General features: G+C 42.8%; 1 protein-coding gene across 2 annotated transcripts in view; it reads left to right on the forward strand.

The window, feature by feature from the left end:
- The first annotated feature begins 9839 nt into the window (after positions 1–9839).
- eral1 (Era-like 12S mitochondrial rRNA chaperone 1) overlaps positions 9840–24819 on the forward strand; it is a 35619-nt gene continuing 20639 nt past the window's right edge. The window contains exons 1-4 of one of the 2 annotated variants that reach the window (XM_073053114.1): positions 9840–9965; positions 12558–12716; positions 18417–18544; positions 19789–19866. In XM_073053114.1, the coding sequence (XP_072909215.1) occupies positions 9902–9965; positions 12558–12716; positions 18417–18544; positions 19789–19866 (429 nt within the window). In that variant the 5' untranslated portion in view covers positions 9840–9901. The remainder of the gene's footprint in view (positions 9966–12557; positions 12717–18416; positions 18545–19788; positions 19867–24819) is intronic. The other variant, XM_073053115.1, reaches the window with a different exon arrangement.

Consider the following 24819-nt stretch of genomic DNA (forward strand, 5'->3'; position numbering starts at 1 on the left):
AACTCTTTTCTCCTGCCGTATCCCTGTAATCTTTAACTCCCCTCCCCCATTCCCAATGAACACCCCATCAATCTCTGCCTTAAATACACCCAGTGACCTGATCTCTACAGCCATCTGTGGCAATGGATTCCACAGATTCATCACGCTCTGACTGAAGAAATTCCTCATGATCTCAGTTTTAAAGGTACAGCCCTATATTCTGAAGCTGTGCCCATGCATCCTAAACCTTCCTACTAATAGTAATATAATTTTCATGCATCACATTGCAGCTCCAAAGCATTGCCTTCACTACAGCTAATAAGACCCTAAGACACAAAAGCAAGATAGGGCCGTTCATCTCCGCCATTCAATCACGGCTGATTTATTACCCTTCTCAACTCCATTCTCCTGAATTCACCCCATAAACTTTGGCACCCTTACTAATCAAGAACCTATCAACCTTTGCTTTAAATATACCCAATGACTTGGCCTCCACAGCCATCTATGGCAATAACTTCCACAGATTCACCTTCTGGCTATAGAAATTCCTCCTCATCTCCATTCTAAAGGTATGTCCCTGTATTCTGCTCTGCTCCTAGTCTCTCTCATTATTGGAAACATCCTCTCCATATCCATTCTCTCAAGTCCTTTCACCATTCGATAGGTTTCAATGAGATTCCCCCTTCATTCTTCTGAACTCCAGTGAGTACAGACCCAGAGCCATCCAGCACTCCTCATTAACTCATTCATTCCTGGGATCATTCTCATGAATCTCCTCTGGACCCTCTCCAATGCTGGCACATCTCTTCTTACATAAGGGGTCACAAAAAGATTTGAAGTGTAGTACTGACAATTTAACAAAGAAGTCCATAACACGTTTTATAATTGTTCTTGCTGGAGGCATGTAATCAATAATAGTAGTCTCAGGAGCAGATAAAGATGAGAACTTTCCCTTCAATTCAATAGTCATTTGAAGGCTGAGCATACAGTTTACATTAATCTTCAGTTTCAAATACATCTTAAATTGATTGCAGATCTAAAGCAGAGGAAGGCATTCTCTGCATTACGACACTGACCTGATCATAACTGAAGTATCAATGATCATCCTCCCGGTAATGTTTGGTTCTTGGGAAATGTTAGTGAAGTTTGCTCTTTCACACCTGCCTTATATTGAGGTCATGAAATAATTCACAGGTTTACATCCAACCCAGCACCTGAATAAAGCATTACCTTTCCCCGCGTAGGGAATGAATAATAAGTCAGACAGAGGATTCAGAAGGATTTTTTATTGTCCTGGTCAGAACGGGGTGGAGAGGGAAAATAAATCAGCCATGATCCAGTGGCAGAGCAGACTCAATGAGCCAAAGGGCTGAATTCTGCTCCTATGTCTAATGATCTTCATAATTTGTGAAACACAATCAGCTTCAAGCAAAGATATTGTCCAGGAATCAAAAAACCCCTCAGCCCCTCAAGCACATTCTATCATTCGATGCCTTCATAAAGACAAGGGATTCTGCAGATGCTAGAGGTCCAGAGCAACACACACAAAATGCTGGATGAACTCAGCAAGTCAGGAAGCATCTGTGGAGGGGAGTAAATAGTTGACATCTCAGGCCAAGACCCTTCATCAGGACCTGATGTCCTGATGAAGGGTCTCATGCTGTAATGTGGACTGCTTTCTCCCCTCCATAGATGCTGCCTGACTTGCTGAGTTCCTCCAGCATTTTGTGTGCATTCAATATGATCAGATGGTTTAGTTACATCTCCTTAATAAAATTCCCAGCCGTGCTCCTTGATACTCCAACCCAATGCAAACCTACCAATTTTAATTGACTCCAGACTCAGGGTGTGAGTTCAAAGTGAATTTATTACCAATGTACTTATACGTTACCATATATGTACTGCCCTGTGATCCATTTTCATGCAGGCATTCACAATAAATAGAAAGAAACACGATAGAATCAATGAAAAGTCACACACAACAGAGATAGAGAAACAACCAATGTGCCAAAGCCAACTAACTTGAAAATACGAAAAGAAAATAAGAAAACAAGCCATAAATATTGATAACACAAGTTGTAAAGTCCTTAAAAGTGAGTCCATAGGTTGTGTGGAAAAAGTTCTCTTTTGGGGTGAGTGAAGTTATCTCCTCTGGTTCAAGAGCCTGAGGGTTGAGGGGTAATAACACCTGATTTCAATGCCACCCCACTCAAATCTTTGCTCTTCCTTTTTACTGGATGCCTCTCCAGCAAAAAATTCCTTCACTTTTGAATTCCTCTTTCACTGTTAGGAGGCATCAAACATTACTCTGACACCAGGACGCTGGTCTGAGAAAAAACTTATAACCTACAATAGACAGGAGCAGATAAGACAAAAACCATTTATTCCTCTGCTATTGTGAGAGTTTCCCAGGTTTACAGTACTGTGCAAAAATCTTAGGCACAGTTATGTAGCTATATATGTGTCTAAGAGTTTTGCATAGTTCTGTATTTGTCAATATGGGGCAGAGAATGAGTTTGTATATCTTGTAGGAGCTAAGGATGTTGGGAATGGTGAGGGAGGAGTGTTGTGGGAGGTGTGTGGGAGAGGCGGCAGAGAAAGTGTGCTGGGGAAGAGGCTAGTGTGGGTGCAGACACACCCAGCCCTGAGACACCAGGCAAGGTCATTTGATTCTAAATAATTGGTTTATTGATCATTACAGAATGTCTCTCTGGTGCTTCCCGCTCCCTCCCCTCTCCCTTCCCCTTTTCCCAACAGAGATTCCCCTCTCCCTGCCCCCTTCCCACTCTCAGTCCACAATAGAGACTCATATCAGAATCAGGCTTATAATCACTCACATATGCCATGATGAAGTTTTTTTTTTGCAGCAGTACAGTATAATACATAAATTTATTATAGTATTATACAAAAGTCTTAGGTACCCTACCTATATGCTGTATACGTGCCTAAGACTTTTGCACAGTCACGTATATAATTAGTGTAGGAAGGAACATTTGAATTGATCTGAGAGTAGCTTAAAAGGTCAGCACAACATTGTGGGCCAAAGGGCCTGTACTGTTCTATGTTCATAGCCAAAATAAATCTAATACGATGCACATAAAGGACTCTGACTTTGTTAGACACTGGATTTTACTCTCAGGCATGACGCGTAAATTGATTTTTCTGTCTCGGCCTAACAGCCAATGGTTTTCTCAGTAAATGGAAAAAGTAATATTACATTACTGTTGCCACTAATGACACAGACAAGGTCACAGATACAATTCTTGTCCTTACAGTGTCAAATCAATATCAGGCACTTTCCAAGGACTTCAAAAGGCAATTTGTTTTCTAAAGTACCGTAATCAAAGTTGAAGGAGGAGCACGGATAAGATGGGTCCTTCAAAAATAAAAACACGCACAAGAGGGATCAGACAGGCTGAGTTAAATAACAGCAGAATGACAAAGCTGAGAAAACAAGTAAAGGACTATCACAAACACAAGAGATTCTGCAGATGCTGGAAATCCAGATCCACATACAACACAGAAAATGCTGGGGGAACTCATCTGGTCAGGCAGCATGCATAGAGAGGAATAAATAGTCACTATTTCTGGCTGAAGTGTGGAGGGCTGAATAGGACTGAAGGTGGAGGGAGATAGAAGATGATTGGTGAAACCAAGTGGGTGGGGGAAGGGGGAGTGAAGTAAGAAGATGGGAGATGATAGGTGGAAAAGGTAAAGGACTGGAGAAGAAGGAGTCCGAGAGGAGAGGAGAGTGGACCATCAGGGAAAGCGAAGAAGGAGAGGCACTGTGGGAGGTGATAGGCCGTTGAGGAGAAAAGTTAAGGTGGGGGACAGAGTGGAAAATCAAAGAAGAGGGAAGAGGGAGAGGGAAAATGACTAGAAGTTGGAGAAATTGATGTTTATACCAACGGGTTGGGGGCTACCTAGATGGAATATAAGGTGTTGCCATCACTATGTTTTGGTCAATGAATCAAGGGTATGAGGTGAGATATAAAGTAAATTGAGATAAAAATAACATAAAAATGTTAATAGCTGATGGTGAGTAAGAACTATTAGGCACTATGGCAAGAGTGTGGTATTCAATTGCTAATTAATGCTGTTAATCAATTTATTCAAACACTTTATTAGGTATGCCTGTATACTTTGAATATCTAATCAGCCAATGGCAGCAACTCAAGCATGAAAGCATGCAGACATGGTCAAGAGGTTCAGTTGTTGTTCAGGCCAAACAGAAGTAATGTGATCTAAGTGACTTTGACTGTGGAATAATGGATGGTGCCAGACGGGATTGTTGGAGCATCTCAGAAACTGCTGACCTCCTGAGATTTTCACACACAACAGTCTCTAGAGTTTACAGAGATTGATGTGGAAAAAAATATCTAGTGAGCAGCAGTTGTGTGGGCAAAAACACCTTGTTAATGAGAGAGCTCAGAGGAGAATGGCCAGACTGGTTCAATCTGACAGGAAGATGACAGTAACTCAAATAACCACACATTACACCAGTGGTGCGCAAAAGAGCATCTCTGAATGTACAACACATCAAACCTTGAAGTGGATGGGCTACAGCTGCACAAGACCATGAACATACACTCAATGGCCACTCTATTAGGTACAGGAAGTTCCCTTCAACTATTGTATACAATTTCCACTTTCCAGTATGATGCTAGCAGTTCCATTTTGTTGAATAGTTTCTTGGCCATTTATATGTAATTATTGACCTAGAAACCGCAATCTATAATGTGCTCAAATAGATCTTGATTTTGCAGTACTTTACAAATCATCTCATCCCGTCATCACTTCCTTCTCTTGCTTTTGCCCTCCTGTGATTTTTCAGCTTTTCCTTAAATTAATTTCCACTATTCACTACAAAGACTCCAACGTTACTGTAAGTATGTGGTTAAAGCAGATTTCCCTGACTCCTGTGTTGGTCCAAGTTTTGGCCTCTTTCCTCTCCCCTACCCCATATAAGGAACCATCTCTATCTATCCATCAATCTCAGTCTACACAAAATGGTAGAGGAATTCAGCAAGTTAGGCAGCTTCTATGGAAGGGAATTCCATAGAATGACTTTCTATGGAAGTCAACATTTTGGGCTGGCACCCTTCATCAGAGTGGAAAAGAAGGGCAAAGAAGCCAGAATAAAAAAGTAGGGTAAGGGGAAGGAGTACAAGTTAGCAGGTGATAGGTGAGACCAGGTGAGGGGGAGAGGGGATGAAGTACGAAGCTGGGAGGGGATAGATGGAAGAAGTAAAGGACTGAAGAAGGAATCTGATAGGAGAGGACAATGGACCATGGAAGAGGGGCAGCAAAGGGAGGTGATGGGCAGGTGAGAAGGGGTAAGAGGGGAACCAGAGTGGGGAATGGAAAAAGAGAGAAGGGTAAGGGGGATATTTCTGGAAGGGCACCTTCTCACAGCTACCATTGGTACTGAAGTCTGAAATCCCACACTACTATGTTAAGAGCTTCCCTTCAACCATATAATTATTTAACCAAATGACAGATCACTAGAGTTTAACAACGTTGTGACCACTTCGATCAGTTTGGAAAAAAATGGACTTTTTATTCTAATTGTGTGTAATATAAGTTTAATTGATGTTTTTCATGTTGTGAATGTTGATTTTATAAAGGTCCTGTACTTGTGATGCTGCTGCAAGTAAGATTTTCATTGCACTTGTTATGAAACCAGTAACTGGTTTCACTTACCAGCAAAGATAGATATGTCAGTTGAAGTCCGATGGTACTATTTTCAAAAGTTTTATTAATAAAGGGGCACAAAAATTAAGGTTAATACAAACATTCAGATAACATGCGTCAATACTCAATCTAAAACGCAGGTACATTAATAATCACTCAGAAATAAGCTCTTTCGTTGTCTAGGGTATATAATACTGAGTCCAATTGGAAATATAAAGAGTCACTCTGAAGTCTGCAGGCTTTTCTCTTTTGGTTTCACGTGTTGGAGAGAGAGAGAGATAAAACGGAAAAACTTGCCGTTTACATCCGTGGAATCAGGGGAGCGATCTTCCCCGTTGTTAGTTAAAAGCGATCTTCCGTTGGTTCCAGCCACAAACCCCGCATTCGGAATTTAACGCACGTGGCTTATTTCAAAATGGCTTCCCGTTCCCACGGGAAGCGTTATCGTGCTTCTTGGTGTCTCCTTGGTGCGTCTGAGGGTCGTCCTCTTTCAGACCCTTCTTTATACTGCCTCACGGGATCTCAGGTGTCAATCAGGTTGCAGGTGATACAATCTCTCTCAACCAGCCCACTTTGCCCGAGGGCTTTACAATGTCCCTGCGAGTTGGCACGTCTGCAGTTCCCAGGTGTCTCCTGAGAACAATGCCACAGTCACCAGCTTTTGTCCCAGTGGAATGTCTTTCCATTTCCTGTGTCCATTCAGCCTGTCTCTCTCTCTCTCTTTTGGGTCATTGACCCCCCTTTTCTAGGGCTCTTGCAATTCTCACAAAGGAGGGGGCTGGTATCATAACACCTCCCCTCTTAAAAAGGTTTTTACCAGCGGTTAAAACCCAGAGTGGTACAGTCTTACAGAAATTTTGAATCTAACACAGAGTAATACAGTTATACATTCAAGTCAGCATCTAAACAGTTAACAAGTACAGTGCCCCTTTAGTTAATATCTTAACATCTTAATATCTTAAAGTCTTGTAGCATCAGACTTCAATTCAATAACCACCTATTTATTTATTGTTTTCAGCAACAAAACTGCGGAGGTGTGATCTTAGCTTAGGTGCATCTACAAAAGTTTATGCGAATACTAATCGTTTCGGTCGGTTTACTTCGCCGGCAGGTCTCCAAAGGTCTGTCTTTATTATTCACAGGCTTTGGCGCAACCCGTAAAAACCTGCTTTGCTGTTTAAAAAAAATGGCATCCCCATTAACCGTCACCTCTTTTCTGGCGAGTCCCCCCGTTGGGACTTTGAGTAATTTGGCGTGGTGAACTCCCGCCCGCCTCGTTCATCGGGGCTATTTTTTCAACACCATGCCCCAAACTGTCAAGACCCTTCAGGCTATTTGTTTTTAATTCCAACTCCTCTTTCAGGTAGCATTTCGAATGCAACCTCTTCACACCCCACCCTGGCGTAACAATAGAGTGGGGGGCCCCGCTATTTCCCGACTCACTCTGTGAGCGATCTGCCAGGTTTAAAATTTCTTCCTTCGACTTGGGAACTACAGACTTTCCGTTTCCTTCAATAACGATCCTCATTCCCCCCTTAAATTCGGCATTAACCTTGGCCCCACTCTCGAATACAAACACCGTGGAACTCACACTTCCCACGGTTACCAAGGTTAACCCTTTTCCTACTGAACCAACCCTATCTGATCCACAAAGACGGCCGCCCCGTCCCCCTGAATCAAACACCTCAGACTTCCCCTGAGCTCTGTTACCAGGTTCAGCACCACGTGCGCCCCCATCTTGGACACACTCAAACGGGACATTGGCCCCTTCCAGGCTTTCAATACCCGTACCTTTTTCAAATTCTAACGTCCCCCGATCCTTCCAGCTACTCTCTAGGCAGCCCCCCGTTGGGGAAGGCGCAACCCTGCGAGCTGAAACAACCTCCTCGGCCATGTCAGCTGACTTCTCCACAGCAAGGATACCCTTCCTCTCTAAGACTGCCCTCATTTCACTCTCGGGACCATCGAGAACACCTTTAGAACTCTGAACTTCTTCAAACAATTCTGCCAAACCAGACAGATTAACCATGTCCAACTCTGGACATTTTAACAACTTTATCCGTTTCTCAACTTTAGTTCCTACCTCTAGGACCTTTCTCTTCACTAAGGGCAGGGCTATTTCCTCTCCCTTACCCCCTTTTACTTTACTGCTTTCTGTTTTACCACCCTCGGAACCCTCATGGTACAGGGTCGGTAAAAACATCTTGGCCAGATTACTGCTGGCCCGATTTAAACTGCTCACTGCTTTTCTGGACAGGCTGCGTGTGACCGCGCATGCGCGATAGCTTTGGGACTCTAGGGGCGGGGCCACCGCACTCGCCCGTCGGCGGGTCGGCATCATGGCTGCCCAAATCCTCCCTCCTGCTAACACACTTTGTAACAACGCGACCCACTGCTCTTGTGGCCACTTCTGGTTCACTGCCACCTTTTCAAAAAGCAAGAAATAACTATCAACATCCGTCTCTTCGAACGGAGGTACTACTCTCAGCTCCCGACTAACATTAAACCGCTCTCTCCTTAGCTCCTCCCTCTCTCTTTCTCTCCCCGCTGCCGCTCTCTCGGCTGCTGCTAACTCTCTGATCCGAATTTCATGCTGTCTTTGCCTCTCAGCTTGATTCTGCTCGTTTTCCACCTCTAACCCCTTCGCCAAATTTAACAAGTCTGATTTGGTGCTCACCTCTAGCGCTGCCACAGTCGCGTTTTTCATAAATTCACACACGTCCATCTTTGCTGGTTTTTCTGTCTGGCTACCTGCGTACCAGATCCAAATTATTTTTTTTTGACTTACAATCCCGATTGACTGACCTCCCCCTTTTTGGTGTCAAATCCCGAGACGAGAACCCCACTTGTTACGAAACCTGTAACTGGTTTCACTTACCAGCAAAGATAGATGTGTCAGTTGAAGTCCAATGGTACTATTTTCAAAAGTTTTATTCAATAAGGGCACAAACGTATGGTTAATACAAAACATTCAAATCGTCAAAACTCAATCTAAAACACCGGTGTAACCATAATCAATCAGAAATAAGCTCTTTCGTTGTCTAGGGTATATAATACTGAGTCCAATTGGAAATATAAAGAGTCACTCTGAAGTCTGCAGGCTTTTCCCTTTTTGGTTTCACGTGTTGGAGGGAGAGAGAGATTGTTAGGAAAAGATAACACTTGCCGTTGTCTTTATGAATCAAATCCTCAGCCTCAGGGGATTTGGCTTCCCTGGTGTTAAATAAAGCGATCTTCCGTTGGTTCCAGCCACAAACCCCGCATTCGGAATTTAACGCACGTGGCTTATTTCAAAATGGCTTCCCGTTCCCACGGGAAGCGTTATCGTGCTTCTTGGTGTCTCCTTGGTGCGTCTGAGGGTCGTCCTCTTTCAGACCCTTCTTTATACTGCCTCACGGGATCTCAGGTGTCAATCAGGTTGCAGGTGATACAATCTCTCTCAACCAGCCCACTTTGCCCGAGGGCTTTACAATGTCCCTGCGAGTTGGCACGTCTGCAGTTCCCAGGTGTCTCCTGAGAACAATGCCACAGTCACCAGCTTTTGTCCCAGTGGAATGTCTTTCCATTTCCTGTGTCCATTCAGCCTGTCTCTCTCTCTCTCTTTTGGGTCATTGACCCCCCTTTTCTAGGGCTCTTGCAATTCTCACAAAGGAGGGGGCTGGTATCATAACACACTAAATACATATATAGCAATAAATTAAGCTTTGACTGTGCTCAAAATGTAGCATCCATGGAGGCTACATGGAGCTTAGAAAAATAGAGGGCTTTGGGTAAAGCCTAGGTAGTTCTAAGGTAGGGACATGTTCTGCACAGCTTTGTGGGCCTAAGGGCCTGTATTGTGCTGTCTGTTTTCTAAGTTTCTATGTAAACAGTCAGCGTTTTGGCCTGCGATGCTTCATCAGGACCGGAATGTTTCTGGCTTCTGCCCTCTACAAATGCTGCCTGACTTGCTGAGTTCCTCCAATATTTTGTGTGTGTTGCTCTGGATTTCCAACATACACAGATTATCTTGTGTTTGGATGAGGAATTGGAAATGGTTGAGCTTTGTCCGTGTTGCCCGGTAGGTTTGGGGTTAACAGTGATGAGACTGAGCGACAGCGAGTCCTCCCGGTCTGGGGGTGGCGCTGCAGAGCCCAACAAGTTATCCCAGCACTCCCGGTTTGCTCCCACAATGCATTGCGACCCTGTCATGGTGTCTGTGGGGAAGGTTCGGTGAGGGGAGTCCGGGATGATGAGCGGGGTGGCGTTCCTCCGGGTGCTCGGCAACCTGAGCAGGCGGAGCTGCCGGACAGGTCAGTGACAGCCTTACATACCCTTGACCGGAGAGTGTGGAGGCAGCCCGAGGGTCCAAAACCCGGCCTCACATCCTGAGCTGCTTGCTAACCACTAGCCACGCTTGGTCCAATCCGAACAGAACTCTTGTCTGAAACATTCAGTGGTTTCCACCAAATAAGCGGAGTAAGCCGGGCAATGCAAGGTGCTGGTAGTCACCGGAATGAGGCACTGAGATTTAGAAATGATGGTTCCTTAGTAACACAGGCTGGAAACTTCCTTCTTATGGTGCTTCTTATGGTGTCGGGCTAATCCTGGTAAGATGTTTCCAGGAAGGCTTGAGTTAAAAGGAGAGGCTGGACAGACCGGGTCTGTTTTTCGCGAAGCAAAGGAGACTGAGACTTCATAGAGGCTTATAAAATCATGAAAGGTGTAGATAAGGTGAATTATTAGGGTAGAAGAAAACTAAGGGGCATAGGTTTAATGAGAGAGGGGGAAGATTTAAAGGGAACAAAAGTGGTAACTACTTTTACACAGAGGGTGGTAATTACGGATTAAGCTGTCATAGTAAATGTTAGCGGTAGCAACATTTAAAAAATCGTTTAGACAAGTACATGGAAAAGTTTAGTGAAGTATGGACCAGACATAGGCAAATGGGTCTAGTTCACAGGAAAATTGGTCAGCATGAGTGCATTGTGCTGAAGAATCTGATTCTGTGCTGTTTTACTCTGATTTTGACAGTCACTGATCAAAACACACACAAACATCTTTGTTTACAAGTTTTCATCAAAATCAGTCTGTTATGTTGTGAATATACTCAGTGATCTGACTGCTAGTTCTAGCTCTGCTCAAACATGTGGACTCCTAATTCTGTGATGCTGAAATTAAATGTTTTAAAATTCTTGATGAGGGATAATAGGCACTCTTACAGATGACGCTGATGACTTCAAAGATGGAGATTCAAAGCAAATGATATGCAGAAAGTACCCACCCCACAAAAAAAGTTTTTTGCCTAAAATATTACACAGTTATGGACTGTACTCTTCGAGGTTTATGGATTGCTGGAAAGAAAGTAGGCCTTTTTGATTTGAAATCAGCACTCAATTGCCTTAAATATTCCTTTCACTTACATCAACTGATTTCTGCTATTTAAATTTTATGTTTTTGGAAATAGAGGAATTGTCTTGAGAAAGTGCACTGATTATAGCAGAAAATTGCCTTGTTTTGGGGCTTTGAAGTTTAAAGTGACATTTATTATCAGAGGACATGTCAGCGCATACAACCTTGAGATACTTTTTCTGTGGGCATAATCAGCAAATCCATAGAATAGTAGCTGTAAACAGCATCAGTGAAAGAGCAAAAGCATAGAAGACAACAAACTGTGCAAATGCAGATATAAAAAAGTCACAATAAATAACAACAGCATTAAATTATAAAATATAATGAAATAAAGAGACCTTAAAGTAAGATCATTGGTTGTGGGGACATCTCAATAGATGAGTGTAGTTATCCTTTTTTGATCAAGAGCCTGATGGTTTGGTAGTAACTGCTCTTAAACCTGGCGATGCAAGTCCTGAGGCACTTATACTTTCTACCTGATGGCAGCAGAGTGGCTCAATGGGGCACCTACTCCATAAAATGCTCCAGTTGCTACCATCCAGGAAACGGTACTGCAGCATTAAAGCCAGGACTAACGGACTCTGGGACAGCTTCTTCCACCAGATCATCAGACTGATAAATTCACACCGATACAACTATATTTCTATGCTATATTGACTGTCCTGTTGTACATACTGTTTATTACAAATTACTATATATTACACATTTAGACGGAAATGTAACATAAAGATTTTTACTCTCATATGCGAAGGATGTACGAAACAGTCAATTCAATTCAAATGACCCTTTTTGTTTGCTGTGGGAAAATCTGTACAAAGATTAAATCATTCAAAAGCTTGTGCAGAGAAAGATTCATAGAATTGATGAGCTAAATAATATGGAGTTATTATTATGTGCCGTGTTGTATGATGTGGGCGACCATGGTCTCCATGACTATGTTCTTGGCAAATTTTCTACAGAAGTAGTTTGCCATTGGCTTCTTGACAGTGTCTTTATAAAGTCAGGTGACCTCAGTCATTATCAATACTCTTCAGAGATTGTCTACCTGACATCTGAGGTCATATGGCCAGGTTTTGTGATGTGTACCAGCTGCTCATACAACCATCCACAGCCTGCTCCTATGGCTTCATGCGACCCTGATGGGGAGAGGGGTTTGCTAAGCAGCTGCTACGCCTTGCCCAAGGTGGACCTGCAGACTAATGGAGGGAAGGAGTGCCTTATATCTCCTTTGTAGAGACAAATCTCCACCCTGCTACCCTAAATATGGAATTAACCAACTCCTTTGAATTGCAATGTATGAATTATGACACCAGGATGAAGTAAGCCGCTGAGCCAGTTAATCAGATAAAAGTTAAATATCCAACAATGCATATGTTGCAATTTTTGGAAGCTTCACTCTTAAGTTTTGTTATTTTAATTTGAGAGATATCTGCTGTATAATTTTTCGCAATAAGATTTGCCATTGTGAAAGTAATGTTGATGTGTTTTCTTAGCAGGTGCATTTCTAGCAAATGACTCATTTCACAGGGTCATCTGTTTACCAGGAAGTTACTATGGAAGCAGCTCAGCTTTGGGAGAAATCTTGGGTGTCGGGAAACCAGCATCTGAGAATCTCATTGGCCAGTATCCTCCTGCTGTTTCCATCAGTAAAGGTAGGTTTTGTTAGGAGCCAGGATTCTTTCAAAGTTGAGTAATTGACCTGTGACTATGATCATGGATCTGAGAATACGCAGGCTTTGGTAAATATGTAGAGATAGAATCAGAATCGAAGTTCAAAGTCAACTTAGTTGGGTTGTCACCATATACAAACTTGAGATTCATTTTCTTGTGAGCATTCTCAAATCCATAAGAGAACAATAACCATTATAGAACCAATGAAAGATCGCACCAACTTGGACATTCAACCAGTGTGCTGAAGACAACAAGCTGCAAATACAAAAAGAAGAAAATAATAAATAAATAAGCAATAAATATCGAGGGCATGAGATGAAGAATACTTGAAAGTGAATCCATCTGCTGTGGGAACAGTTTATTGATCGGGCCAAGTGAAATTATCCTCACTGGTTCAAGAGCCTGATGTTTGAGGGGTAATGAACGGTGGTAACTGTTCCTGAACCTGTTGGTATGAGTTCTGAGTCTCCTGTACCTTATTTCTGATGGCAGCAACAAGAAGAGAGCATGGTCTGGGTGGTGGATGTCCTAAATTATGGATGCTGCTTTTCTATGACATGCTATGTGTGAATGTGCTCAATAGTAGGGAGGGTTTTACCTGTGATGGACTGAGTTGCATCCACTACTTTTTGTAGGATTTTCCATTCAAAGGCATTGGTGTTTCCATACCAAGCTGTGATGCAAACAGTTAATATACTTTTACCACATATCTATAGATGTTTGTCAAATTTTTAGATGACATACCAAATTTTGCAAACTTCTTCAGAGGTTGAGGCACTGCTGTGTTTTTTTTGTAATGGCACTTGCGTCCTGGGTCAAGGACTGATCCTCTGAAGTGATAACACCGAGGAATTTAAAGTTGTTGACCCTCTCCACTGCTGATCCCCCTATGAGGACTGGCTCATGGACCTCCGGTTTCCACTTCCTGAAGCCAATAATAAACTCCTTGGTTTTGCTGACATTGAGGAAGAAGTTGTTGTTTTGGCACCACCAGGTCAGATTTTCTTTTTTTTTTGTAATTTTTTTTAAAATTGAAGTTCATCATCAAACAAACATTTCCATAAGATGTATTTCAGTCCAGGTCAGATTTTCAATCTCCCTCCTGCATGCTGATTCATCACCATAATTTAATTTGACCAACAATTGTGGTGTCATCAGCAAACCTAACTATGGCATTGGAGCTGGGCTTAGCCTTACAGTCATTGGTATAAAGCGAATAGAGCAGGTTTACTAAGCACACAGCCTTGTGTTGTACCTGTGCTGATGGAGATTGTGGAGGAGATGTTGTTGCCAATTGGAACTAACTGGGGTGTGCAGGTGAGGAAATTGGGGATCCAGATGTGCAAGGAGGTATTGAGGCCAAGGTCTTGAAGCTTAATGATTAGTTTTGAGGGGATGATAGTATCGAATGCTGAGCTGTGATTAATAAAGAGCATCCTGATGTATGCATCTTCACTGTCCAAATGTTCCAAGCTTAAGTTTATGGACTGTACAGAAAGCTGATGGTGGAGAGAAAGAAGCTGTTCCTAAAACATTGAGTGTGCATTTTCAGGGACTTGTGCTACCTCCCTGATGGTAACAGTAATAAGAAGCATGTTCTGGGTGGTTAGGGTCCTTAATCATACATACTGCCTTCTTGAGGCATTCCCTTTTGAAGATGTCCTCAATGGTGAGGAGGCCAGTGCTCATAATGGAGCTGGCTAAGTATGCAATCCTCTGTGGCTTTTGTTCAAACCTGTGTAGTGGCTTCTCCATACCAGACAGTGATACAAACGGTTAGAATGCTCTCTAGTTTCATGTCTGTAAAAATTAGCCAGTCTTCGGTGACGTACCAAATCTCCTCAAACTCCTTATGAAACATAGCCACAGATGGGCTTTCTTTGTCATTGTGTCAATATGTTGGGCCCAGCAAGGAGACTGATATAGGCACATGCACAGTTTATGCCTCAGTATACCTCTTCACACATACAGTGCCTTGTAAAAGTATTCAGTCCCCAAACCTTTGTTCACATAAATGAGTATTACAACCAGGGATTTTGACCAATTTAACTGAGATTTTTTATTTGTGAATCACATGCTCCTATGCAGCAAAAATTGTAAGCATGAAAAACTAAAAATTAAAAACTGAAATATCAGCAGTTCAAACATATTCAACCCCTTCAGTAGTTAGTTAAACCACCTCTCACAACTATTACAGCCAGTAGTCTTTTTGGATTAGCATGTATTGGCTTTCCACAATGTAATAGAGCAAGATTTACCAACTGAAAAGATTGTGGAGGCATTAGTAATGATCTTTCAAGAATCACTAGATTCTGAAATGGTTCCGGAGAACCAGAAATTTGCAAATGTCACTGCATTCTTTAGGAAGGGAAGGAGGCAGAGAAAAGGAGATTTTAGGCCAGTTAGCCTGACTTCAGTGATTGGAAAGATGTTGGAGTCCATTATTAAGGATGAAATGTTAGAGTACTTGGATGCACATGAGAAAATAGGCCAAAGTCAGCATGGTTTCCTTGAGGGGAAATTTTGCCTAACAAATCTGTTGGAATTATTTGAGGAAATAATTGGCAAGGTAGACAAAGGAGGGTCAGTGTACATTGTTTACCTGGACTTTCAGAAGGCCTTTGACAAGGTGTTTCATATGAAGCTGCCTAACAAGATGCGAGCCAATGGTATTGCAGGAATGATACCAGCATGGATAGAAGATTGGCTGACTGGCCGGAGGCAAAGAGTGTGAATAAAGGGGGCCATTTCTGTTTGGCTGCTGTTGACGAGTGATGTTCTGTAGGGGTCAGTGTTGGGACTGCTTCTTTTCACATTATATGTCAGAGGTTTGAATGATGGAATTGGTGGTTTCTTGCCCAAGTTTGGATGATATGAGGATAGATGGGGGGCAGGGGGCAAGTAATGTTGAGGAAGCAGGGAGTCTACGGAAGGGCAGACCGATTAGGAGAATGGGCAAAGAAGTGGCAGATGGAATATATTGTTGGGAATTCTATGGTCATGCACTTTGGTAGAAGGATTAAAGATGTAGACTATTTTTTAAACTGGGAGAAAGTTCAAAAATCCAAGGTGCAAAGGGACTTGGGAGTTCTTTTGTAAAGTTCCCTGAAGGTTAACTTGCAGGTTGAGTCAGTGGTAAGGATGGCTAATGCAATGTTAGCATTAATTTCAAGAGGACTAGAATATAAAAGCAATGATGTAATGGTGAAGCTTTATAATGCATTTGTCTGACTGTGCTTGAGTATTGTGAGCAGTTTTGTGCCCCATATCTAAGAAAATATGTGCTGGCTTTGGAGAGTGTCCAGAGGAGGTTCAAGAGAATGATCCCAGGAATGAAAGGGTTAACATGTGAGGAGTGTTTGATGGCTCTGGATCTGTACCTGCTGGAGTTTAGAAGAATGAGGGGAGGAAATGTCATTGCAACCTATCGAATATTGAAAGGCCTAGATACGGTGGATGTGGAGAGGATGTTTCCTGTAGTGGGTGAATCTAACACCAGAGGGCACAACCTCAGAATAGAGGGACCTCTAGAACAGAGAAGAGGAATTTTTTTTTTATAGTTAAAATGTAGTGAATCTGTGGAATTCATTGCCACAGATGCCTGTAGTGGAGGCCAACTTATTGAGTATATTTAAAGCAGAGGCTGATGTGTTCTTGATTAGTCGGGGCGTGAAAGGTTACAGGGAAAAGGTAGGCGATTGGGAAAGAGAGGGATAATAAATCAGCTATGATGGAATGGCAGAGAAGACCTGATAGGCTGAATGGCCTAATTCTGCTACTATGTCTTGTGGTCTTATGGAATTTAATACAGACAAGTGTTGCACTTTGGAAAATCAGAGTAGGACTTGTGCAGTGAGCGGTAGGACTCTGAGGAGTGCGGTAGAACAGAGGGATCTGGGAATACAGGTTGAGAATTCCTTGAAAGTGGCATCACAGGTAGATAAGGTCGTAAAGAAATACATATTGGCCTTCATAAAGCAAAGTATTTACTAAAGGAGTTGGGAGGTTATGTTGCAATTGTATAAGACATTGGTGAGGCCTAATTTGGAGTGTTATGTCCAGTTTTGGTCACCTACCTACAGGAAAGTTGTCCCAAGATTGAAAGTGACCAGAGAAAGTTTACAAGGATGTTGCCAGGACATGAGTTATAGGGAAAGTTTTAATAGTTTAGGACTTTATTCCCTAGAGTGTAGAAGATTGGGGGTAGGTTTGATAGAGGTATACAAAGTCTTGAGATGTATAGCTACAGTAAATGCAAGCAGGTTTATTCCAGAGGTTAGGTGAGAGTAGAACCAGAGTTCATGGATAAATACATGGATGGGTGGGGTATGGAGGGTTATGGTCTGGGTGCAATTTGATGGGTCTAGGCAGATTTATAGTTTGGACTAGATGGGCCTGTTTCTGTGTTGTATGACTCTAATGCCTCTATTTCTTCAGGAGATGAATGAAATTTGGCATATCACTGTCAGTTGATCCTTACCAATTTTTATTGTACACCATCGAAGGCATCCTGTCCGGATACATCACGGCTTGGTTTGGCAACTGGTCTGCCTGTGACCACAAGAAACTTCAGAGAGTTGTAAACACATTTCAGCACATCACAGAAACCAGAATCCCCTCCATTGACTCCGCCTGCGCTTGTCACTGCCTTAGTAAAGCAGCTAGTATAGTCAAAGACACCCCCTCCACCCTTGACATTTCTCTGTTTCCCTTCCATTGGACAGAAGATACAAAAGCCTGAAAGCACATACCAGCAAGCTCAAGGACAGATTCAACCCCGCTGATCTAAGACTACTAAAAACTAGTAGGATAAGATTGACTATCTACTTTGTTATGATGTTGCACCTTGTAATTTACATGCACTGCACTTTCTCTGTAGCTTTTACACTTATTCTGCATTGTTTTTGTTCGATCTTAATATGCAACGGGCAGCGCTTTAGTGTAGTGGTTAGAAAAATGCTTTAAAGTTCCAGCTACCACCAGTCTCAGTTCACTTGCTGCCGATGTCTGTAAGGCATTCATACTTGCTCCCTGTCATTCATATGTTTCCTCTGAGTACTCCAGTTTCCTCTGACATTCCAAAGATATACAGCTTAGGGTTGGTGAGTTGTGGGCAAACTATTTTGACACCAGAAGCATGGCAACACTTGTGGACTGCCCCCTGCACATCCTCAGACTGTGTTGGTCATTGACGCAAACAACGCTTTTCACTGTACATTTCGATGTGTATGTGACAAATTAAGCTAATCTCCTTTGAATCTTTGAGTAATGATTTGATCTGTATGAACAGTATGCAAGACAAGCTTTTCACTGTATCTTGGGACACGCGACTAAACCTATTCCATGACTGAGCTGTGTTTATTTCATTGTCTAACACTGTTGGTGAGATTGCTCAATATAAATTTACCGCTTCTATTTGAAAAAGTCAAAAATGACTGCCAGCACCTATGCTCTACATCACACCTCAACTTTCCAAACTTAAGTAAGTTTATATAAATTCCTCATATCTGACCCAGCAGAATAATTTCAGACAATATGCACAACCTGGCCATATTAGTCAGAGCCCAGTACCCAGATCTGAATGCAGCAGGTGGGTGCAAACTTCTTCTGGTTATCGGAATCCGACTGTATGCTCCGTACTTTACTCAACGCGAGACTAAACTTATGCTTCTCTCCCACAGACGAGCAGGGGAGCCTCCTCCATCATCAGCCAGACCAGCCACCAAACCCTCAAGTGCTGAGAGTTGCAATTATCGGTGCTCCCAATGCCGGTAAATCCACTCTGTCAAATCAGCTTCTACGTAGGAAGGTAAACCTAACACTGTTTTGTAGATGGATCAAAGCCTTCTGATTTTATCTGGAAAACTTTTTTGAAAATTGCTTCAGGTCTTCCTCCTCCCTGCAAACTCCACCACCCTTCCTTTCCCTAAGGCATGCATATTTATTTATTTTATTTAGAAATGCAGCGCACAACAGACCTTTATGACCCAACGAGTCACACCACCCCAGCAACCTACATATTTAACCTTAACCTAATCACAGGACAATACACAATGACCAATTAACCTATTAGCCAGAAGGTCTTTGGAATGTGGGAGGAAACTGGAGCACCTGGAGGGGAATCACACATGGGGATAAATGTACAAACTCCTTCCAGACGGAGTGGGAATTCACCTCTGAACTCTGCTGCCCAGAGCTGTAATAGTGTTGTGCTAACCACCACACTACCGTGGCACCTCAAAAGTAAAGAGAAGAGAAAAATAATAATGAGGACATTTGGTCCATCAAGTCTGCTCTGCCATTTGATCATGGGTGATTTGTTTTTCTTGTTAACTCCATCCTCCTGCCTTCTCCCTGTAATCTTTGATGCTCTTACTAATCAGGAACCTATCAACCTTCACTTTAAATATACCAAATGACTTGACCTCCACAGCTATCTATGCAATGAATTCCACAGATTCACCACCCACTGACCAAAGAAATTCCTCCTCATCTCTGTTCTAATGGGATGCCCTTCAATTCTGAGGCTGTGCCATTTGGTTCTAGTTCTGCTATTATTGGAAACATCCTCTCTCTCCACGTCCACTCTATTTAGGCTTGATGAAGGGTCAAAATGTTGTCTTGTTTATTTATCTATTTAGCCTCACTCAGCCTGACTTGCTGAGTTCCTCTAGCATTATTGTGTGTTTCACTCTAGACCTTTTAAAATTCAGTGACTTCAATCAGATTTCCCCATATTCTTCCAAATTCCACTGAGTACAGGCCCAGAGCCATCAAACACTCCTCGTATGTTAAGCCTCATGAACCTCCTCTGGACCCCCTTCAATGCCAGTACATCCTTTCTTAGATAAAGGACCAAAAGCATTTACATACATTTCCCATGGAATATACTACAATTTCTGAAGCTGAAATGTGTTTGTGGAGAGTTAGGCAGCTGGATGAATTGTATGAAATTACCTTTGTCTTCCTGCTTTAAACAGTAACTGTTGAAAAGCTTTCCTCCACTTTAGTTCAGCTTCAGTGTAATGTGCTTATCTGCTTGTTGCGTTGCAGGTCTTTCCGGTTTCGAGCAAGGTCCACACGACACGGTGTCGAGCTCAGGGGGTCATCACAAAGGGAGAGACCCAAATAGTACGTGACTGCCTTTGAAATATTTCCAGTCAGAACACTACAGCCTTTCCGTGCATCTACTTCAAAAGTTCAAAGTACATATATATCACCATGTACAACCCTAAGGTAGTTTTCTTGTGAGCATTCATAATAAGTACAAAGAAATACAATAGAATCAGTGAAAAACCGCACACAACAAGGTGGACAACCAACCAACATGTGAAAAGCAACAAGTGGTCCAAATACAAAAAAAAATGAGTATCGAGAACTTGAGCTGCAGAGTCCTTGAAAGCGAGTCCATAGGTTGTGGGAAGAGTTCAGTGTTGGGGTGAGTGAAGTTATCCCATCTGGTTCAAGAGCCTGATGTTTGAGGGGTAATAACTGTTCCTGATCGTGGTGGTGTGGGTGCTGAGGCTCCTGTACCACTTTCCTGATGGCAGCAGAGAGATGGCCTGGATGGTAGGGGTCCTTGATGATGGATAGTGCTTTCCTGTGACATCACTCCTTGCAGATGTGCTCCGGTCGACATGCACCCTGACCATAGCTCTCCATTACCCCTCTCATCCACGTACTTATCCACACTTCCCTTAAATGTTGAAATCAAATCTGTTCCAGCACTTTCACTGGCAGCTCGTTGCACACTCTCACCAGCCTCTGAGTTAGTCCGTGAGCCAGTAGGGTTGGTCAGAACCATCTGAGAGGAATAATGCTCATAATGATTTTTGGCAAGGTATACATCTCTAGAGTTAGAAAATATGTGATAACATTGCACCAGTGGTAGCTTTATGTGTGCAACTCATGGCCAGTCTCTTCACCCCGTAAAGATCTTTCACTATTCTTGATAGAGTTCTCCTTGTATGTGTTGAACACAAGCATCTAATTTGCTACTCTGACTGCCTTCCCTCAGAGCCATACCCAGAATAGTTGTGGCAACATCTCTGAAAGTAACTTGATCACCTTTCACTCTTTGGATCAAGTTCATTCCATCAACCACTGTAGCAGAGTTTCCTGGGAGTTGCTTTTCTACTGCAACATTTTTCTGCAAGGTTGTGGCTAAAGTAGCTTTATTTGTCTTTCTCAGCAGTCCTGGTGTGGACAGGGCCCAGGGCAATGGTCCAAGGGGATGAGAAAGGATATCCCCCATACATAGACTGCGCCCTTGTGATACGTCCAAACAAAGACCTGTCTCTTTCGACAATGTTTTTATTGCTTTTTTAAATAAAGAGAACATAGTGTAAAGGAGAATTGTGCAGTGCATAACAAATGTACAATTCACATTCATGAAAGAGATGCACCCATAGTACAAACATTATCACCCCAGCCCTCCCAATCCCCAACTCCAAGCCATCAATGCATTGACAAAAAGGGTTAAACAGAACCTTTGTCCCCACAGAGCTGCATTGGTATAGAGAAGGTGTGTTTTTCTAATACATAGGCTGTTTTATGATAACAAATCTGAGTCTGAAGAGTTTTACCGGAAAATGCTGGAGGTCAGGGATTTGTGTACTGAGGAAAGGGAGAGAGAATGGACCTTTAGTCTGGCTGGGAATGTTGAAAATATTCAAGAAAGGGTCCCCACACCTTTTGGAACTTTATTTCCGAATTGAGGATTGAGTAGTGGATCTTCTCAAGGTGTAGACTGGACATGATGTCCCTAAGCCACTGCGCGTGGGTGGGCAGAGCGGCATCCCTCCACCTGAGCAAAACTGCATGCCTGGCCAACAGAGAGGCAAAAGACAGCGTGCGATGTTTAGTCGGACTTAGGTGCGTGTCCCTCTCTCCTGAGGTGCCGAAAAGTGCAGTCAAAGGGTTAGGTTCCAGATTGTAGTTAAGTATTTGGGATAGAGTTTGGAAGACATCTTTCCAGTATTTTTTCAAACTAGGACATGTCCAGTACATATGGATAAGGGAAGCCTCACCCCTTTTGCATTTGTCGCAACAGGGATTAACATCTGGGTAAGTGCGAGATAATTTAGTTTTAGACATATTGTCCCTGTATACAACCTTGAATTGTAACGGACAGTGGCGGGCACATAAAGAGGTTGAGTTAACTAATTTGAGGACTTCATCCCATACCTCCTCTGGCATTGAAAATTTTAAATCTTGCTCCCAGGCAGTTTTAATTTTGTCAAGAGAGGCTCACCTCAGAGCCGCCAGTTTGTCGCAAATAATAGATATTAGACCTTTGCGCAATGGATTCATACAGAGAAACAAATCAGTGACGTTTGTGTCGGGTGTCTCAGGGAAGTTTGGTATCAGAGGGCAGATAAAATGTCTAATTTGCAAATATCTAAAGAACTGAGTGTGGGTAGATTAAATTTTGCAGACAATTGTTCAAATGATGCAAAACAGTTGGCTAAAAAAAGATCTTTAAAGCATCTAGTGCCCTTTCTGTACCAGTCTTGAAATTTTGAATCACATATAGAAGACTGGAAGAGATGATTATGTAAAATAGGATGAAAGAGAGAAGGCATGGAGACCACTATGCTTTCTGAACTGAGCCCACACTCTAAGGGTGTGCCTGATGACAGGATTAGCAATTGGTTTAGACGTACAAAAAGGGAGTGCGGATTCAAGAAGTGCGGAGATGGAAACATTCTTAGTAGAGTTGAGCTCCATTGTCACCCTTAATGGGCAGTCGGACTGATTATAAAAATGAGTCCAAAAGACGAGACAATGAATGTTAGCTGCCCAGTAGTATAAGTGGAAATTGGATAGAACCATACCACTAACACATTTAGATTTTTGAAGATGAACTTTATTCAGTCAGGGACACTTGCCTGACGATATGACTGAGTCTAGTGAGTCAAAAAAGGCTTTACGAATGAAATTTGGTATGGATTGAAAAAGGTATAAAAATTTAGGAAGGATGTTTATTTTGACAACGTTGATTTGGCCCATCAGGGACATGGACAGGGGTGACCACTGTACTAGGCTCTGTTTTGTTTGATTTAACAAATTAATAAAGTTTCCTCCAAAAAGACACTTATATTTCCTTGTTACTGTAACACCAAGGTAAGTAAATTGGTTATTCACTACCTTAAAAGGAAGGTTATGAAACTCTAACGTTTGTGCTTCTCTATTTATTGGAAAAAGTTTGCTCTTGTGTAAGTTAAGTTTGTATCCAGAAAACTAGCTAAATTTGTCAAGGAGTGAGAACATGGGGGGTAAAGAGGTGATCGGGTTTGATATAAAAAGTAAAAGATCATCAGCATAAAGGGAAACTTTGTGCTCAACTCCCTCCCTCCAAATCCCCGTCAGGTCCGCACAACTACAGAATACAATCGACCTGTCTGCTTTCAAGATGATTGCCCTCCCATTTGATTTCACTTCTCTCTTACACATATCACAGAATGTTTTCAGCTTGTTGGTTTTCATTGGGGTCATGGAATTTCTTTGCTGGTGGGTCTTCCTCTAGTTCCTCATCCTTGAAGGTTGCATAGCATTGCTCACCAATCTCATATGCCTTCATCAGGTCGGAGGCAATGTCCTTGGGGGCTGCCTTTGCTGTAGAGATGCTAATGAGTCCCGCTTCTCTGAAAATGGGTTGACCCATTCATATATGAGGCTAACCACTGCTGAAACTGCTTCCTCATCTTTCTGGATTCTTGGCTGCTGTAGCTCCACATGACAAAGCTCTGATTTGTTGCCTTGCACCATCTCCCTTAACTGTCCCAGGAATGCACCGCGGTGCTCAGCTGTTGTGTAGTAACGCTTGATAGCTCCAGCATTCAGGCTGAACCGTGATGTGCCTCCAGCAGTATGTGTGTCTTTGTTCACTGTGGTTTCAATAGCCTGGTCCACAGGGATCTGCCCAAAGGGGTTGTTACTTGACAGCTGCACTGAGAATTGGCCTGTCTGGAAGGCCTCACACACAGAAGGATTCTTCTCTGTGAGGTTCATCATCTGAGCGAAGTAAGGGGACAGGTACCTGGCATAATTCATCTTATCATAGGCAAAGCACCATGGGATCACGGTTCTTATAGCATGGAGGTGCAACTCCCAGTCCCTCTCACGAGAGGCACGCAGAAACTCAAGTACTACGTTCTCTACCATGTCAATGTATGATATCCAGAATGCGGATAGCTCTCCATTGTTGTGATGGAGGTGTTCCAGAAAGTCTGTCCACAGGGTTAGCAGCTCAGCTAGGAGTTGACTTTGCGGCAGATTGTTCAACTTCTGTTGGTTCAAGTCACTGGCCATATTGTTCACATGGTCTAAGAATGATTTGATCATCCCACTCCTCTCTGGAACGTTATCCTTAACCCACGGTATGAACTCTGCCCATGCGAGTCTCATCAGTGCTTCATAGATGTACTTGTGGACCCTGACAGCACGATTGTAGTGTTTACCATCAAGGGCTGCATTGATGGACCCCTCTGCGACAATTCCAGCCTCTATGCATATGTCCTTTAGACCAGCAAACCGAAATGGCTTTCCTAGGATGGCTAAGCTACCACCGCTGCAACGCTATCACATATTTTCTAGCACTAGGGGTGTATACCTTGCCAAAAATCATTATAAGAATTATTCCCCCCAGATGGTACCGGTGGCCCAAATTTGGGGTCCTGGCTCACAGACTAAGTGAAGAAGTTCCCCATCAGATTTCCTTTTTTTTTTTAACTTTTCAAGGACCCGTGCTCCACTTTTGTTTCAGAGAACACATGGTCATTAGTGAACTTGGTGGCTTCCTCCTTAGTTCGTAGAGTTATATGGCAGGGATTCTGTGTGGTCCAGATCCTCTGTTCTGTATTGAGCCTGGTAGCTCTTGCTACAGAGTGGCTCTTCACCAACCTGCAGTCTTAGAAGGTAAATGTCAGGAGGACGTACAAAAAAGCTGGATGAACTCAGCAGGTTGGGCAGCATCCGTTGAAAAAAGCAGTCAACGTTTCAGGTCGAGAGGGGTCAGGACGGGTCCTGACGAAGGGTCTCGACCCGAAACATTGACTGCTTCTTTCAACGGATGCTGCCTGA

This window comes from Hemitrygon akajei, chromosome 8 (genome assembly GCF_048418815.1).
Source record: "Hemitrygon akajei chromosome 8, sHemAka1.3, whole genome shotgun sequence".
Taxonomy (NCBI): Eukaryota; Metazoa; Chordata; class Chondrichthyes; order Myliobatiformes; family Dasyatidae; genus Hemitrygon; species Hemitrygon akajei.